This window comes from Pneumocystis jirovecii, assembly GCF_001477535.1.
Source record: "Pneumocystis jirovecii RU7 chromosome Unknown supercont1.1, whole genome shotgun sequence".
Taxonomy (NCBI): Eukaryota; Fungi; Ascomycota; class Pneumocystomycetes; order Pneumocystales; family Pneumocystaceae; genus Pneumocystis; species Pneumocystis jirovecii.
In genome coordinates, this window is record NW_017264775.1 from 536,281 (window position 1) to 551,925 (window position 15,645).

Sequence of the window (15,645 nt, forward strand, 5' to 3'; positions counted from 1 at the left end):
TAATATATTTATATTTTAAATATATTTACAGCTTACTATTCCCCTACTTTTTGCCTCACTTGTCTGGCAAACGTCTTATCAAACTTAATAAGGAACGATGTCGTTGACCGCTCAACCTTCAAAAAATAGGTACATAAATAAAAGAAGCAATTAAAGACGTTCTGCTGTGTTTTTTTTTCAAAAAACAATACATCTAAATACTTGTAAGTAATATAGACTCTTTATTCTCATTTTTCTATATTTTGAGCGGCTTCTAACAGTAAATTTAAAGATAAACAGCGACAAGAACAGAAATACTGTATATAAACCAAATGGTATATATTTCTAAGGAAATGACATTTATACTGATAGAATGTTTCTTTTATATAGGGACTTTCATACAATGTGTATTTAACTGGCTCAAAGTAAGCATTGTTTCACCGCAATGAGCGGTTACATCCAATACAACTAATCATTTATCGGAGGATTTATAGCTGTTCTAAGTGCAAAACACACCTTTCAGACCATAGAGAAATAGCCTCCAAGGTAGTACAGATGTTTTAAATTTAAAAAATTCCTAAGAAAACCTTTCTAACGGATACAGGCATTCCGGGGACAGCATGGGCGTGCATACTTATTTAACACTGTGTAAATCTTTCTTTTAACACATGAAGTCCAAAAAAACATTAATTCTTAAATTAGGGTCAATATTGTTGAGTCACCAATGTCAGAGGACCGAACTATGACCACCGGTCGCCATATTGTACGCGATATTTCTTGCAAACAATGTGGAAGTATAGTTGGTTGGAAATATGATAAAGCATTTGAATCAAGTCAAATGTATAAAGAAGGAAAATATATTTTGGAAATAGAACTCTTAACGATGAAGACATAAATATTTTATTTGATTTATGTTTTTGTGTTTTTCTCTGCTTTTTTAACAGATTATTGATATCCTTTGCTGTAATATTTATTAATTTTTTTAATCAAAAATAGACATTTATATTTGAATTTAATCTTTTTAAACCCTATGTTTCCCACACCCAAACTATCTCACTTGCACCAAAAAGCATTCCAAGAGGTATATGAGCCATCAGGTTTGCACATAAACAGTCTATTTCTATATTAACATGTATAGAAGATACATTTATTCTTTTAGATGCTCTAGAACATGATTTGGATTTATTAAGAAATCTTTCAAAAGTTCCATTATGCTTAGAAATAGGGAAAGTAAAACAAATTAAGATCCATTTGATTTACATAGAATAGATCAGGTTCTGGATGTGTTTCTGTATTTTTACAAACAGCTATTTTTGGACCTTCAAAATCCTGTAGGTTAATCGAATTTACTAAAGCATAAAAAAATAATACAAAAAGTCCATTTGTGCACAGACATATCCTTACAAGCTTGTAAAGCTACGTTAGAAACATCAATAGTAAATTCGGACTCAGAGTTCCCATCTTATTTAGATGTCATACATACAGATCTAACACAAGGGTTGTATATTATAAATAAGATTGATTTACTTGTTTTCAATCCGCCTTATGTTCCTACAGAATCCAAAGAAATACATATGAATAAGAATATGGAAAATACGTGGGCAGGTGGTATAGAGGGTATGGAAATTACATATAAACTTTTGAATTGTGTCAATGTTTAAGCAAAAAATATAAAAAAAAATATTGACTAGAACCAGGAAATCTTATCCGATCATGGCCTCTTTTACCTAGTCGCAATCTCTAAAAACAAACCAAAAAAAATTGCAGATTTCATGAGAATACATTGGAATATGGAAAGCCATGTATATATACATATATATTTAATAATTCACTTAATTATATACAGATTGTACTCGAAAGAAAAACAGGACTTGAAAAACTTTATGTCATTAGATTCAATAAAACTACAAAACATTTACATTAGATAATATAAATTAGCCCGCAGATCCAAAACATAAATTTACATTCTTTTATGTTTTCTTTTTTAATTTTTTATCATCAAGCGTAATATTCACATTACTCTTTTCAATAATTGTATCATTTTGATTATTATAATGCTCCCCCCAAATCTTCTTCCTCCACTCTTTAAGGCGTTTCTTTTTCCCATACTTTTTCTTATCTTTTTCATGTAACTCTTTATTTTTATAAGGAGTAAGTTTTTTAAGGCTTACATATTCGTTTAATTCATTATCATTTGCATATAAAATATCAGCACGACTAAGTCCAAAAACATAGGGATCGACTTGTTGATACTTAAATTCACCATTTTCTTTAACATCAATCTAAGATAACTTAACAATAATCAAAAATTAAATATTAAATACTGTATAATAATGATGATCTAACATAGAATCAAGTTTTTTCTTTCTATTTTCTTTTTCTCTTTTTGACAGCTTAGTAATCGATGTATTCTGCTCAAATCCTTGACCTTTTTGATATTCTCCAGACAAAACCTCAGTATCAATATTATCTTTTAAAAAATCTTTATAATCTGGATCAATGTCTGTTATATCTATTTCATCATCGAAAATAGGCTTCTTTTCCTTAAAAATGTTAACATAATTACCACAGAGGCCCATTTACTTTTTTACTATAATATGCATCATTAAAAATCTCATCCATACGTGCTGACCAACGATCGGGATCAAAATCACCTTCGATATCAATATCTTCAAAATTAAGAGCTAAAACAATTAGAAAAATAGCATTTTCTTCCTAAAACATACTAGGATCACCCGTTACTTTAGCAATTTTATCAAGTTTTTCTGTCAATTCTTTTTTTTTTAATTTTTTTAAACGTGATATTTCTTCTTCTTTTTTCAATTTTTCCATATATTTTAGTTGATTCTTCTTTTCTCGTAAATACTTTCTTTTCTCATTTTTTCGACGTAGAGATGTAATATTTCGAGAATAACTTACAATTTGATTTGCATCATTTTCCTCAAAACGAAAATTATATTTCGCCTCAAACTCATCCGCTTTTTCATCAAATGATTCATCTGATTCAAGTCCTTTAATAACCTCATCATAAGAGGCAATACGATTCTCATCCCTATCAATCCATCCCCGATTAAGAACATAGCTAAAACACATTAAGCTCTTTTCCCCTAACCATCTCTATCGAACCTAAACAAAAATTTTTCATCATCTATCTCATTGGAAGGAGTTTCATGCAATATCTTATTACTAACATCAATCCATTGCCGCAGGACATCTTTACCCGCTTTATCACTAACTCTATTCATTAAAAAATCCTTATATGCTTCATCCTCCTCTTCTAACTCCTCTTTGCTTTTTTTCCGTAGGGTTAAAAAGTCATCATCAACTGTTTCCTCATGTACAACATTCAATATTTCTTCTTTTAAAGCACGTTGTTCATCTACATATGTTGGTTCACGTACAATACACAATCCCTTATCATCATCCTCTTCTTCATGCTCATTTGGATGCTGATTCAACAGCTGATCACGATGGTAATCACTCAAACGCAGTGGTTTCGACTTGTCTCGGACTACTCTTTCCTCTTTCAAATGCCCATAAAAATCTACATCTGATCTATAAATCTCCGGATTTTTACTACGTATTTTAAAGATAGTCTCCAAAATTGCAGCATTCATAGACGGTGTTGCAAGATCTCCAATTTCATCTTCTGTTTCTGAGTCTTCCGTATCTTCTTCATATTCATTTCCATACTTATCTTTTACTAGCCAAAAAAGACATTAAAAACATATTCCATAAAATAATAAAAAAAAAAAACATAAAAATAACACTGAACTTACAGCGATGTAGCTCTTCCCGTGCCTTATTATGTTCATATCGTCGAGCATATTCTTCATTAATAACAAATGTATCTAATACCTCTGAACTCCCGTCCTCTTCTAAAAAATGCATTCCAAATATTTAAAAGAAAGTATTTTCATATAAAATACACTGTTTCTTCATATTATATTCGTCTTAGATTCATATTTTCTCTATTTCATGACATTGATATTTGACAGATAAAATGTCGTATAACATTTAAAAATCTTTCGAATCATATATAGTTGAACAGAGAAAGTAAAAAAAAACAAATAAATACACAAAAAGCAAAATAAATATACAAAAGATCTATTTATTCAATAAACAGAACCTATTTTTCCAAAAATAAACTATCAAAGCATATGTCACTCATAAATATATAGACAACCGGTGCCTAAGGATAATACGATAAAAATAACACGTATCAGAGATCATTTAACAATAAAAATATAAAATAGTTGAATCAAAAAGCAAAATATGATATAATGTTTGCTGAAAAAGATATTAAGATGTTTTATGCTTGTCTTTTCACTTAAAAACCAATTGAGCAGAAAGTCACTCATTTAGTAAACATTGTAATAATGTCTTCAGGACGATCCATAGGTTTTATGTGATCTTTATGGCTACGAATCCTTCCAATGAAAGACTCGTGTGGCTGAAACAAAAAATCAAACGGCACCGTTTGAAGTACAGGTGATTGATTCATCTGGATTAAAATTGCAGCAGCTTCAAGCAATTGTACTTGCTGGTGCTTTGATATCGAAAGTTTTGGGTTAAAATACACTGTATGTTCCCATCTGTACACTGTTAGCTCCAAGAAAAACCAATAATAACAAAATAGTGACAAAACAGTAATCTTAAAATAAATCTAATCCCATATCATAGGAGCTTCTATACAAATAAAAAATAAAAAAAAGTACTTACAGATGCTTTGAAAGACATCCAATATGCTTATAACCCTTCCCACAATGTTCACATTTCACATCAGTTAGCATTACATCACTCATTCTCCGAGATGGTTTTTTCTTTAACGGTGCACGCCGACGCACTGCCAATGAAATACTCTCATCTCTTCTATTCTCTAAAAGATCCATTGAATCTAATGTTATCATTATGATGCGTCTTATTCAAGTTTCTGTCTATTAATATTATCTTATCACTTATCGTTGATCTCGCACACACTACGTACTATCTTGTGATGACAGTCGATAAGAATATCAACGACGATAAGAAAATAAAAGTGAAAGAATAAGAAAAAAAGCATAATAAAATAGTAAAAAAGAACTAAAAAAAGAATAAAATTTATTTTTTAGTAATATATATATATATTTCAACTTAAAATAACAAAATAATAACATAAATGTGTTTAACAAGCACAACAGTAAGTACAAGAGTAAATACAATAGTAAATAGGAAAGTAAAAACAAATACACAAACTTCATTAGTTGAAAACAAGGAAAAAGAAGTACAAAATAGATGGGAGATTCAGGAAGTGCCGATTTTAAGACTTTCGATTCCGCCAGAATCATTAACACCACACGTTTTTAATATAGAGTATGTTTATAAAAAAAAAGACTAATATATAATGAATTTAGGGAATTATCGAGTGATTTAGAGATAGAAAAAGACATGTCTTTTAGTTCTAGAAAAATAACAGAAAAGCAGGATATACATTTGAAAACGTCTCGATGTGATTCCTCTGATATTGTAAAAGATCTTTTAGATGAAGATTGGCAACATGCGGCACAAACAGGTCAGATTATAGAGCTAGAAAAACTTGGAGAAGGTATTAGTGGAAGTGTTAGCAAATGCGTTTTAAAACATACGAAAACATTATTCGCTCTCAAGACAATATCAGTTGATGCGAATCCAAAAACTCAACAACAGATTTTAAGAGAACTTTCAATCAACAAAACATGCTCTTCAAAATATATTGTTCAATATTATGGTACTTTTATGAATGAAACAATCTGTAGTATTTCAATGGCAATGGAATATTGTGCAGGTGGCTCATTGGATAAGTTATATAAAAAAGCGAAAGCAAACGGTGCACGTATTGGAGAGCATCCTATTCGAAAAATTGCAGAAAGCATATTAAAAGGATTAAGTTATTTGCACAGTCGTAAAATTATTCATAGAGGTATGCAAATCTTTACAACTTAACATAATTTAACCAACATATAGATATTAAGCCTTCAAATATTTTAATGACGTTTGAAGGGCATGTAAAATTATGTGATTTTGGAGTCTCCGGAGAGCTTGTAAATTCCATGGCAAAAACATTTACAGGCACTTCCTATTATATGGCACCTGAGAGAATAAAAGGTGAAACATATAGTGTAACATCAGACATTTGGTCACTTGGATTAACATTAATGGAAATTTCTCAAAACAGATTTCCTTTTCCACCAGAGGGCGAGCCACCTTTAGTACCTATCGAACTTTTAAATTATATTGTCAACATTTCAAATTTAGAACTTGTTGATGAACCTGTTAATAAAATAAAATGGTCAGAAAATTTCAAACATTTTTTAAAAATCTGGTTAGTTTATTAACTTTATTATTACCTATTAAACTGTTTTAGTTTGGAGAGAGATGGAACAAAAAGACCTAACTCTCAACGAATGTTAGAGCATCCTTGGTATATCCTTTTATTAAAAATTTCAAATTCTTAATAAAATTATAGGATAGTGAGTTATAGTATTATTGAAATTGATATGGCAAAATGGATAAAACAAATTTTAGAATTACCTTTATAAAAAAAGGAATGTATTTTTTTAATAATTACCGTTTTTTATACGATAAGCAATAATTAAATTATGCAAGAGCATTACTGATAGACAGGAAATTTAATATGCTTACTTATATGTTCACCTAATTTTTTTTTATTCACTACATTTTAAATTTTAAAAATCCTCAAATGCATTCAACATAATTATTCAACAAACTATTCTCCCTAATCTTTAAATAAAAGAAAATATTTAACTTTCTAATTGCATCTGCAACATTGTATAATACTTTATCCGAAAAACTAACTCTAATTGTATATAAGTTATCAATTAAAAATACTTAATAATCAACAATAACAAGCAAGATTGATTCTATAACTTTTTAATAACTTTTAATACAATTTATGATTAATTATTGTTAAAACGAATCGATTTAAAACTCACTTTTACAACTTCTAAAACAGCTATATAAGATTATATAATTAACAAGACTAAAACCATATTTAAAAAAATACTTTCTACAAATAACAAAACAATAAATAAAATATTTTTCTTATAATTGTATTCCAAGTATTATTTTTTTAATCATTTAAAAAATCGATTTTCATAAACATAAATCATATCTCTTTTCAAAATTCTTATATTCTATAAATAGTGCAATTTAATATAAAAAAAACAAACTTTTATTTATAAAATTCATTTTAAATAATTAACAATGTCTTTTAAAAAAACTTTTTGCAAACAAACATTTATAAAAAATTATTCATAAAATAAAAAATACTCTTAATAAACAATTTCTTAATCATTTATATATTAATTATTCATATTTTTAATATCAAAAATCAATTTACGATAGCACATTATCATTAAATCTTTTAAAACTTTTTAAAAAATAAAACTTTATGAAAATTTACATATATATTCTTTAATAATATATAAAACTAATTATGAGAGAAATAGATACCCAAACACAAGAAAAAAATTGTCAAATTTCCAAAGATTTAAATACTTATACAAATAATATTCTAATATTTAAGAATAATGTAAAACACATAGAAGCTCCAGTTTTAGCAATATATCCTATAACAATTATATTAGGAACTCTTTATAAATTAAACAACAAAACTCGTGAATCCTATTTTTCTCATAGTTCAAATATATTTAATATTGTTTTTGTTAAATTAGGATGGTTTTGGACAACCATAGTATTTTTATATCATTTATCAAGAATTGGACACAAAAATATACTAAAAGCATGCTTAAGATGGTTACTTGTAACACTATGGTGGTTTTTTATTACGCAATGGTTTTTTGGTTCTTCAATTATGGACCGAATTTTTATATGGACAGGAGGAAGCTGTAAATTTTATGATTTAAAACTAAGTAAAATTTATGAAAATTCTGTACATTCTTCAATGAAATGCAAATTAGCAGGTGGAAAATGGACAGGAGGATATGATTTTAGTGGCCATGGTTTGTTGTCTAATCATACATAGAATACACTGATTTGAAAAGCCTTTCTTTTAACACATGCATCACTTTTTTTATGGTCAGAACTTTTACTTGCATTAAATTTTAACCCAAAATGTGCAAAACAATCACAAACAATAGTTATTTATTTTACACAAAATCAATCTATATACTAACTAAAATAGATTATCATTATTTTATTATTTTTATGGTGGTATATGCTGCTTATGACTGCATGTTATTTTCATACATTAATGGAAAAAGTATGCAAACTCTTTTAAAAAAACATATACTTATTATTATTTTTAGATAACAGGATTAATTATAGGATATTTCACATGGGCAAGTATTTACTTTTTTGGAGCTAAAAATCCTATTGGAAAGAAAGTTCTTGGACTTTTAAACTAATTTGTATTAAAAAAAATTGTATTAAAAAAATTATACAATTTCCATTTATAATCTACTATGTTATATACACATAGTCTATACAAACAGAAACATCGAATATTCAATGTATATATTTTTCAACCCTTTTATTCTTGTAAAATCTATCATCTGTCTAATATTTAAAAATAAAACAATTAATATTTGTTACTCGTATTTTTTTGTATAATTTATAGCATAAAAATGCCTTAATTTTATAAAACTTTTTTAAATTATATAATACAATTCATTTTATACATAATAAAATCTATTCAAAACTGACAAATATATATTTTTTAATCACATATTAAGTATTTATTCAATAAAACAATATCAGTAACAAATACTCGTCATTTATATATTTATCTAAAACTTATATACTTGTCCAATGCTCTAAGTACATTTCGATCAATTCTTCATAATCATACATAAAACCAAAGTATCTGAATAAATTATAGATTTTTGCTTATACAAATAAAAAAACTACTAAAAACAAAATATACACATAAATATGTATACAAATTTAACATAAAGCGAAAACCCAGCATTATCTCATTACGATAAAAAAATAACTTATCAACTGCTTCATAGTAAAGATAAAAAAACTTTAAATATAAATAAATAAACATATAAAAACACTTAAATACAAAAATATAACTAACATTGCATGTAATGTAAACAATTTGCTACATTCTTTTCAATAACTGTACCTAACAAAACATGGAATATATCAACAAAAACAAGCAATGTAATCGGTTAAAATATAAGATAAACATATATCCCGGTGACACAAAAATCTATAAAAAAGCGACAACCCCCTACTTTTTTCTATAAAAAACCAACAAAGAACCAAAAAGAAGAAAAAACAGAGAATTAAGGTATTGTAGAAACATGAAAAGAAGCAGAAGCAAAAGAATCAGGAGGAAATATAAGAGGTTCACCAGTACGTGTAATAGCACCAATCAGATATTGTAATGGAAGCCAACCAGGTGTTGCAGGAGCTCCAGGTGTCAAAAGTACCTTATTTGTAGACCAAAAAAAGGGAATACCATGATCAAAAGCATTATAAACATCGACTAAAATAAGAACATCAGCAGAAGCACGTATTTGAGGGACAGTAGTGCCGCCCAAGCATTCTGGATAAGAAGTAAGGTGAATATGATTGCGCTTCATGGCAGATAATCCACCAGACTTATAAATCTGGATCCATTTTTGACGAGTTGTTGCATGAACAGTTGTTTTCGGGAACTGATCTTTGAAAATAATACGCTCCAAAAGAAGATCATCTTGAAGAGGGATTGAATGTCCTTGAGCAGCTCGGATAAAAAGTTCTTGTGTCTGAGGATCAGTATAAAGAACAAAACGAGATTTATTATTTTCTGCAACAATTTGCTTAAGCTGAGAAACAGTTAATCCTCGGAAAGCAGGATGAGATAGCTATTTTTTATAAAAGCAAATGATCCATCAAAAAAAAAAGATCTTACTAAGGCATCTACAGAAACAAATCCATCACTATTCATATAAAGCCCATAATTAGGTGCACAGTGTCGTAAAACCTTACACAATTTCCGTGACCAAGTTTCATTATGAACTGTCATTAAACTGATTTCATAAATTTTTCGTTTTTACGATAAGGAACCAGCTATCTTTCTTATATACGAAATATATTCCATTAATGATATATATACAAGATATACAAAAAATCATTTACAGGTTTTTTCCAATTACACATTTAATATACATACGGAATAATTCTATAAGGCACAAGATGGCAATATTTATCCCAATCTTTGCCATATTTTATACTACAGATATGATTATCACGACGTTCTCGGTGAATTAATAAAATCTATAGAAATAAGTCCTAAAGAAGCACAAATGATGGAGAATATACAGCAAAATAAACAACATAAAAGTAAGTTATAGGATTTTCAAATCCAGTAGGAAGACACCATGCCCATGCCATAAGCCAATCACCTAATAGGTTATTGATTATATATAGAATCAAGATCTTTACCAAAATAATTTATATGTCGAGATCTCCCCCACCATCCACTTGTAATCAGTTTATTGCCTTTTTCTGTTGTTATATATGTTAGATCTAGAAGCCGACGTTAACAGCAATTTTTAAACAAAAGAATCTTACGCCGAACACTTGACGCCTCTGGGTTCTTTCTAAAGGCATCTTTTTGACTATTTGCACCTCGGAAAATCCAAAATCCCAAACATTGAAGTAATATAATCCCAATAACTGCAAAATTACTTAAGTAAACAGGATGAAACGCTAAATATCGTGCTTGAAACGAATAAATAAACGGAACCCATGTAATAGACCCAAAACATAACATATATCCAAATCCTTCGGTTCTATTTTTAATAAGTTAATGATAAAACACATCTCAGAACATCGTACGTAATATCCATAGTGGTTAAAACAAGCTCTTCGTTCCAAAGGGAATCAACACAGTACCATATTTGAAACAAACAAACAAGAACCATACTATTTGTAATCTGTCCTTCTAAATGAATATATTGATGGGCAGCAAACGACAAGTTAAGCACAACCCAAAGAATGATGCCAGGTCTTAATTCAACAAATTCCTTAATGTCAAATAAACCAATTCTAGGATTTAACTCTCGACCCATATAAAACTACGGCAGGTTACAAAATATATCTTAAATGGATATTTACATCATAAATATAATTACCAGTATTACCAGCCTTTGAAAGACATCGATTACTTAAAAAGCTGCAAGCATAAGTATAGCATGAAAGTGCTATAGAAAATATCAAAGAACTAGTAATCAATCCAAGATAATGGCTCCACACAAATTCCAAAAAATCTACACCTTTCAAATAAAATCCTATAGTACAAATACTCAAAACAAAAATCAAAGTACGAAATCCTATACTCATATTATATAGGAAATACCAAAGAACATAATATTACCATTAATCTTGTAAGTCAAACGGGCCCCATTATCCAAAATGTTTCCTTGTTTAAAATATCCAGGAAGAAAAACCCAAGCAGAGATTAAAAGAATCCACCATAAAAAATAAACTATGAATGCAAAAGGATCAAACAAAGGTTCATTCTGAAAAAAAGACTCCAAAATATACATCAGAGAGAATTTACATCCATTTTCATTGCACAAAAAGTATAATTCATAAACAATAAACGGGGTTGAAAAAATAATAACTGTTACTGATAAAGAACGAACAAATTCTTTTCAAAAGGAAAAATCAGCTTTTTACTCTTAAAACACAATGTCATATTACTATTACCTTTCTTTTGATAAAACAAGCACTTTTTACGCAATAATTGCATTGATATTCCGGAATACGTGTCCAAAATTTCGAAACACTGTCAGAAATAAAGTGTTTAGCTAATTTTCAAGCAAATTCATCACCAAATAAACGCAAAAATACATCAGAAAAGCCTTGAAAATGACATTTTTTAGAATCATTTTATATTCTATAGCGTTTATGATTACCTCAGGTACAATTACAAATCACACAGACTCTCCATGTACTGCAACAAACCCAAAAACTAACCAGTATGTTGATTTACGAGGTCTTCAAAGGACAGAAAAAGATGGGTCAAGAACGGAATATTCTTAAGAATATATTTTACTTACTATTCAACAGATATAATTGGCTTATAAAAGATGAGGAAAATAACAGGAGTTACAGTATTAATATTTGTGCACCTCTTATATTTAACACAACAGAAATTCATGAAATAGATCATGAAAATGTCAGTGCAATCTATATTGATAAAAATGAAACGTTTTCAATTGGGTATTTGTTCTAATGTTGAAAAAAAATAATTTTTTAACCTATCGGATAGAAGCATACCATCAAATATACACTTTCAAGGGGAGAAACTAGTTCTTCAGTATGAAAACGGGTCTTTATGTCCAGGAAATAGTGCATTTCGAAAAAGCACCACAATAAGTTTTATATGTAATCCTCATATGTATAAAAAGGTTCATTCATACACTATATTTAATAGCTATGAATATTAATATATAGGAAAGCCACTTATTTTTTTCATCGCAGATATCAATTCATGTGCATATTTTTTTGAATGGCATACTGGTATATATTTCCAATATTTCAAGTCAGTCATATAAACATATTTAGCTTATGCATGTTCAAAGACATTAAACAAGCATCTAATTAAACCTGGCGTTGTTTTTAGTATTATGTATCGATTTTAAACTCTTTATCTCATAAACTTATCTATTTAGTTTATCAATTGCATTCACTGTATACTGTATAGGCGGATGTATTTACCGGAGTACTATTATGTATGCTAGAGGTTGGAAACGAGTTCCACATTATGGGGTTTTTTTTTTTATAAAAGTATAACAACTTTTTTTCACTTATTTTCTTATTCAATTTATAGGACATAGCAACAGCTTTTTTTGCAGCTTTATGTTCAAAAATACCTGCCTCAGGCTTTTTAAAACAAGACTATAATTACATAAGACATATAGACGAAGAAAACAGACTGATTGACGATATTTTAGTAGACGACTAATGTACAAATAATTGTTTAAAGACACGATAGCGCATTCCATATTTCAATAATTACATATTTAAGGAATAACTATCATTTCTTCGAACATACAATTAATTTCTATTAAACCACGTGTTTACAACACTTTAAAACTTTTTAAAATACATAAAAAACAAAAAAAAAAAAGCAAAAAAAAAGCAAAAAAGATACTATGATTTCATAATATTAGGTTTTATATTTTCTTTTTTCGACAAAAAAGAAAAAAATAACCCTTTAAGCTAAGCTTCATCACGGCGTTACTATGGTAACTGAAAAGATATTCTGGAACATTAAAATACTAAGACAATGCAAATATTATATATTAAACTAACATTCATATACAAAACAGTTTGAACATATTTTTCATATTTTAACAGGTTTATTTATTATTCAATTCTATCTTGTCATCATTGATTATCCGTTATATGGCTGGTTTGTGTTTTTTGTCATGGTTACGATGTCGAATGACAAAAGAAAAAATAAAATTCAGAAAAAAAGAAAGTCTTAAATCAAATATTTTTGAAGAAATTGACTAAGATCAATCAGTTATTTTTGAAGGATTCTGCCTGTAATCAATTCCAAAAAAATCCGGTGTTTTTAGAGTAAAAAATAACATAAAAAGCGTAATTTCTGGATTTATATAAAAAATATGGATATAGCAGCGGAAAATATGCTTTTAAATCATAGTTCGCCTCAGAAAAGCTCCCGTACCAAAAGAAGAAAGGTATTTCATCTCTTTATACCAGATCCTTTTCTATAAACCATCTAATACATCATTAGCTAAACAATTTAACTATATCACCAGTTAATCCACAACAAATTAACGATATTATAAGCAAATTATCTATGCCTATGAGGTCAGTTCATGTTGCACAACAGTATGCGAATTGTTTAAATGCAATGAATTATATTGGTGGAGTACAAGCATATGCAAAACTTGCAGGAGCAACATGGACATATTATGTTAAAGCACTTAGTGTCACGATAGGAAGAGAGTCTGACCGTACAGCATCTGAAAATGAATCTCATGCAGAATTTAATATCCATGTTGATTTGGATCTCGGTCCGGCTAAAATTGTCAGTCGGAAACATGCAATTATTGAATATGATCTTCAAGGACGATTTTGGGAATGCATAGTTTATGGGAGAAATGGTATTAGAATCGATAATAAACTTTATAGGGATAATAAAAGAGTAAAATTGTCTAGTGGGTATGCTTTACTATACATATATATAATATTACTTATTTTTTGAACCTAGAAACATTCTTGAAATTGGTGGTGTTCAAATGATGTTTGTATTACCAGATTCTGTTCCAAAAATTTCTCTAAATGCACTTAACTATAATAAAAATGATATATACGATGACTATGATCAAACTTGTAAGAATTCTTATAATAAAGAAACATTATTTTCATCAGGCTATAAAAGACCTTATAAAAAAGAATCTCATGGGGATAATTCTGTTTCTGCATACTATCTTACTACGTCTTCAACGGAATATGAAAATAACGAGTCTTCTCTTGAAAGAGATTTAAGCCTTGATTCAGCTAAAGATATTAAGCCTCCATATAGCTATGCTACAATGATTGCTCAAGCGATTATGTCAACAGAAGAAGGGAAATTAACACTATCTGGTATTTATTCATGGATTTCAAGCAATTATGCATATTATAGATTTTCTAAAAGTGGCTGGCAAGTAAGTTCAATTTATTTTTTTCTATAGCTTTTCATTAAATTTTAGAATTCAATAAGACATAATCTTTCACTTAACAGGGCTTTTCGTAAAGTTCCTCGCCGTGCAGATGAACCTGGAAAAGGAATGAAATGGCAAGTAAGCCCGGAATATCGTGAAGAACTTATAGAAAGAACCAAGAAACAAGGATTACATCGTAGAATCAGATCTCTTAATTCTTCAACAAATATAAATACATCGAACTCTAAAATTTCGCTAATACCATTAGAACCATTAATCCAGAAAAATAAAACAATTCCGAATCCACCACTAACTCCAGTTTTCTCAAAATATTCAAACGTAAGAGATCAAAACGAGCATTTTTCAGAAGATAAAACAAGCTATGATTCCAATTCTCAACTGTTTTCATATGGGAATCAAACAAATATAATAGTTACAACACCTCCTCCTGCAACATCACCTATATATCCATATCAATATACATCTATCATAAAACAGCAAAACTCTTCTACGCCAGATCATGGTGATCCCGTCTCAAAAGGATCAATATCAACATCATCAAATCATATTAGCATCAATAATTATTCATATTATCCTACGTCATCACCAGCACCCTTTTGGAGGTATATGGTTAGTTCTTCTGTAAATAATACACCAAAAAAGAACACGGAAAATACTGGGTATTCATATTCTTCATCACCACCTGTATCTATTTCTCAAAAAACAATCTCGAAATCCGATTTGATAGACTTTGATAATATAGAAAATATTCTCGATCTTCAGGGCGTAGATTTGGCTAAAGGATTTGAAAATATTAGCAAATGGAGAGAAAATCAACTCGGAGGTATAATAGACCCAATAATTCACACTCATAATGTACCAGAACACCATATTTAATTTTATACAACACATACCAATTATTATGATAAGATTTTAAATTGTCTAGATATGTATATTAATGTCAATCTTCAATTAAAATATTAGA

At 28.7% G+C, this 15,645-nt stretch overlaps 10 protein-coding genes across 10 annotated transcripts; 6 read left to right on the forward strand and 4 right to left on the reverse strand.

The window, feature by feature from the left end:
- Positions 1-97: 97 nt before the first annotated feature.
- Positions 98-874, forward strand: T551_00279 (uncharacterized protein; the record flags this gene model as incomplete). The annotated part of the gene is made up of 2 exons (XM_018372546.1): positions 98-129; positions 682-874. 2 exons carry the CDS (start codon positions 98-100, stop codon positions 872-874), a joined length of 225 nt encoding a protein of 74 aa, XP_018231486.1.
- Positions 875-1,009: 135 nt separating this feature from the next.
- On the forward strand, positions 1,010-1,903 carry T551_00280 (S-adenosylmethionine-dependent methyltransferase; the record flags this gene model as incomplete). The annotated part of the gene is made up of 6 exons (XM_018372547.1): positions 1,010-1,076; positions 1,118-1,182; positions 1,244-1,310; positions 1,357-1,634; positions 1,677-1,781; positions 1,826-1,903. 6 exons carry the CDS (start codon positions 1,010-1,012, stop codon positions 1,901-1,903), a joined length of 660 nt encoding a protein of 219 aa, XP_018231487.1.
- A 46-nt stretch (positions 1,904-1,949) lies between these two features.
- On the reverse strand, positions 1,950-3,870 carry T551_00281 (uncharacterized protein; the record flags this gene model as incomplete). The annotated part of the gene is made up of 6 exons (XM_018372548.1): positions 1,950-2,261; positions 2,304-2,522; positions 2,563-2,663; positions 2,706-3,061; positions 3,106-3,682; positions 3,759-3,870. 6 exons carry the CDS (start codon positions 3,868-3,870, stop codon positions 1,950-1,952), a joined length of 1,677 nt encoding a protein of 558 aa, XP_018231488.1.
- Positions 3,871-4,336: 466 nt separating this feature from the next.
- Positions 4,337-4,889, reverse strand: T551_00282 (uncharacterized protein; the record flags this gene model as incomplete). Its single annotated transcript, XM_018372549.1, has 2 exons — positions 4,337-4,574; positions 4,702-4,889. The coding sequence occupies 2 exons, from the start codon at positions 4,887-4,889 to the stop codon at positions 4,337-4,339; spliced, it is 426 nt and encodes a 141-aa protein (XP_018231489.1).
- Positions 4,890-5,137: 248 nt separating this feature from the next.
- On the forward strand, positions 5,138-6,536 carry T551_00283 (uncharacterized protein; the record flags this gene model as incomplete). Its single annotated transcript, XM_018372550.1, has 5 exons — positions 5,138-5,331; positions 5,373-5,917; positions 5,962-6,319; positions 6,362-6,418; positions 6,464-6,536. 5 exons carry the CDS (start codon positions 5,138-5,140, stop codon positions 6,534-6,536), a joined length of 1,227 nt encoding a protein of 408 aa, XP_018231490.1.
- A 917-nt stretch (positions 6,537-7,453) lies between these two features.
- On the forward strand, positions 7,454-8,384 carry T551_00284 (uncharacterized protein; the record flags this gene model as incomplete). The annotated part of the gene is made up of 4 exons (XM_018372551.1): positions 7,454-7,979; positions 8,022-8,116; positions 8,162-8,239; positions 8,286-8,384. The coding sequence occupies 4 exons, from the start codon at positions 7,454-7,456 to the stop codon at positions 8,382-8,384; spliced, it is 798 nt and encodes a 265-aa protein (XP_018231491.1).
- An 888-nt stretch (positions 8,385-9,272) lies between these two features.
- Positions 9,273-9,997, reverse strand: T551_00285 (uncharacterized protein; the record flags this gene model as incomplete). Its single annotated transcript, XM_018372552.1, has 2 exons — positions 9,273-9,836; positions 9,884-9,997. 2 exons carry the CDS (start codon positions 9,995-9,997, stop codon positions 9,273-9,275), a joined length of 678 nt encoding a protein of 225 aa, XP_018231492.1.
- Positions 9,998-10,263: 266 nt separating this feature from the next.
- Positions 10,264-11,728, reverse strand: T551_00286 (uncharacterized protein; the record flags this gene model as incomplete). Its single annotated transcript, XM_018372553.1, has 7 exons — positions 10,264-10,376; positions 10,417-10,500; positions 10,546-10,766; positions 10,813-11,051; positions 11,092-11,306; positions 11,351-11,626; positions 11,686-11,728. The coding sequence occupies 7 exons, from the start codon at positions 11,726-11,728 to the stop codon at positions 10,264-10,266; spliced, it is 1,191 nt and encodes a 396-aa protein (XP_018231493.1).
- Positions 11,729-11,847: 119 nt separating this feature from the next.
- T551_00287 (uncharacterized protein) lies at positions 11,848-12,946 on the forward strand (the record flags this gene model as incomplete). Its single annotated transcript, XM_018372554.1, has 7 exons — positions 11,848-11,999; positions 12,049-12,201; positions 12,251-12,389; positions 12,441-12,501; positions 12,547-12,610; positions 12,654-12,768; positions 12,812-12,946. 7 exons carry the CDS (start codon positions 11,848-11,850, stop codon positions 12,944-12,946), a joined length of 819 nt encoding a protein of 272 aa, XP_018231494.1.
- Positions 12,947-13,613: 667 nt separating this feature from the next.
- Positions 13,614-15,557, forward strand: T551_00288 (uncharacterized protein; the record flags this gene model as incomplete). Its single annotated transcript, XM_018372555.1, has 4 exons — positions 13,614-13,688; positions 13,745-14,175; positions 14,225-14,663; positions 14,709-15,557. 4 exons carry the CDS (start codon positions 13,614-13,616, stop codon positions 15,555-15,557), a joined length of 1,794 nt encoding a protein of 597 aa, XP_018231495.1.
- Positions 15,558-15,645: the final 88 nt, after the last annotated feature.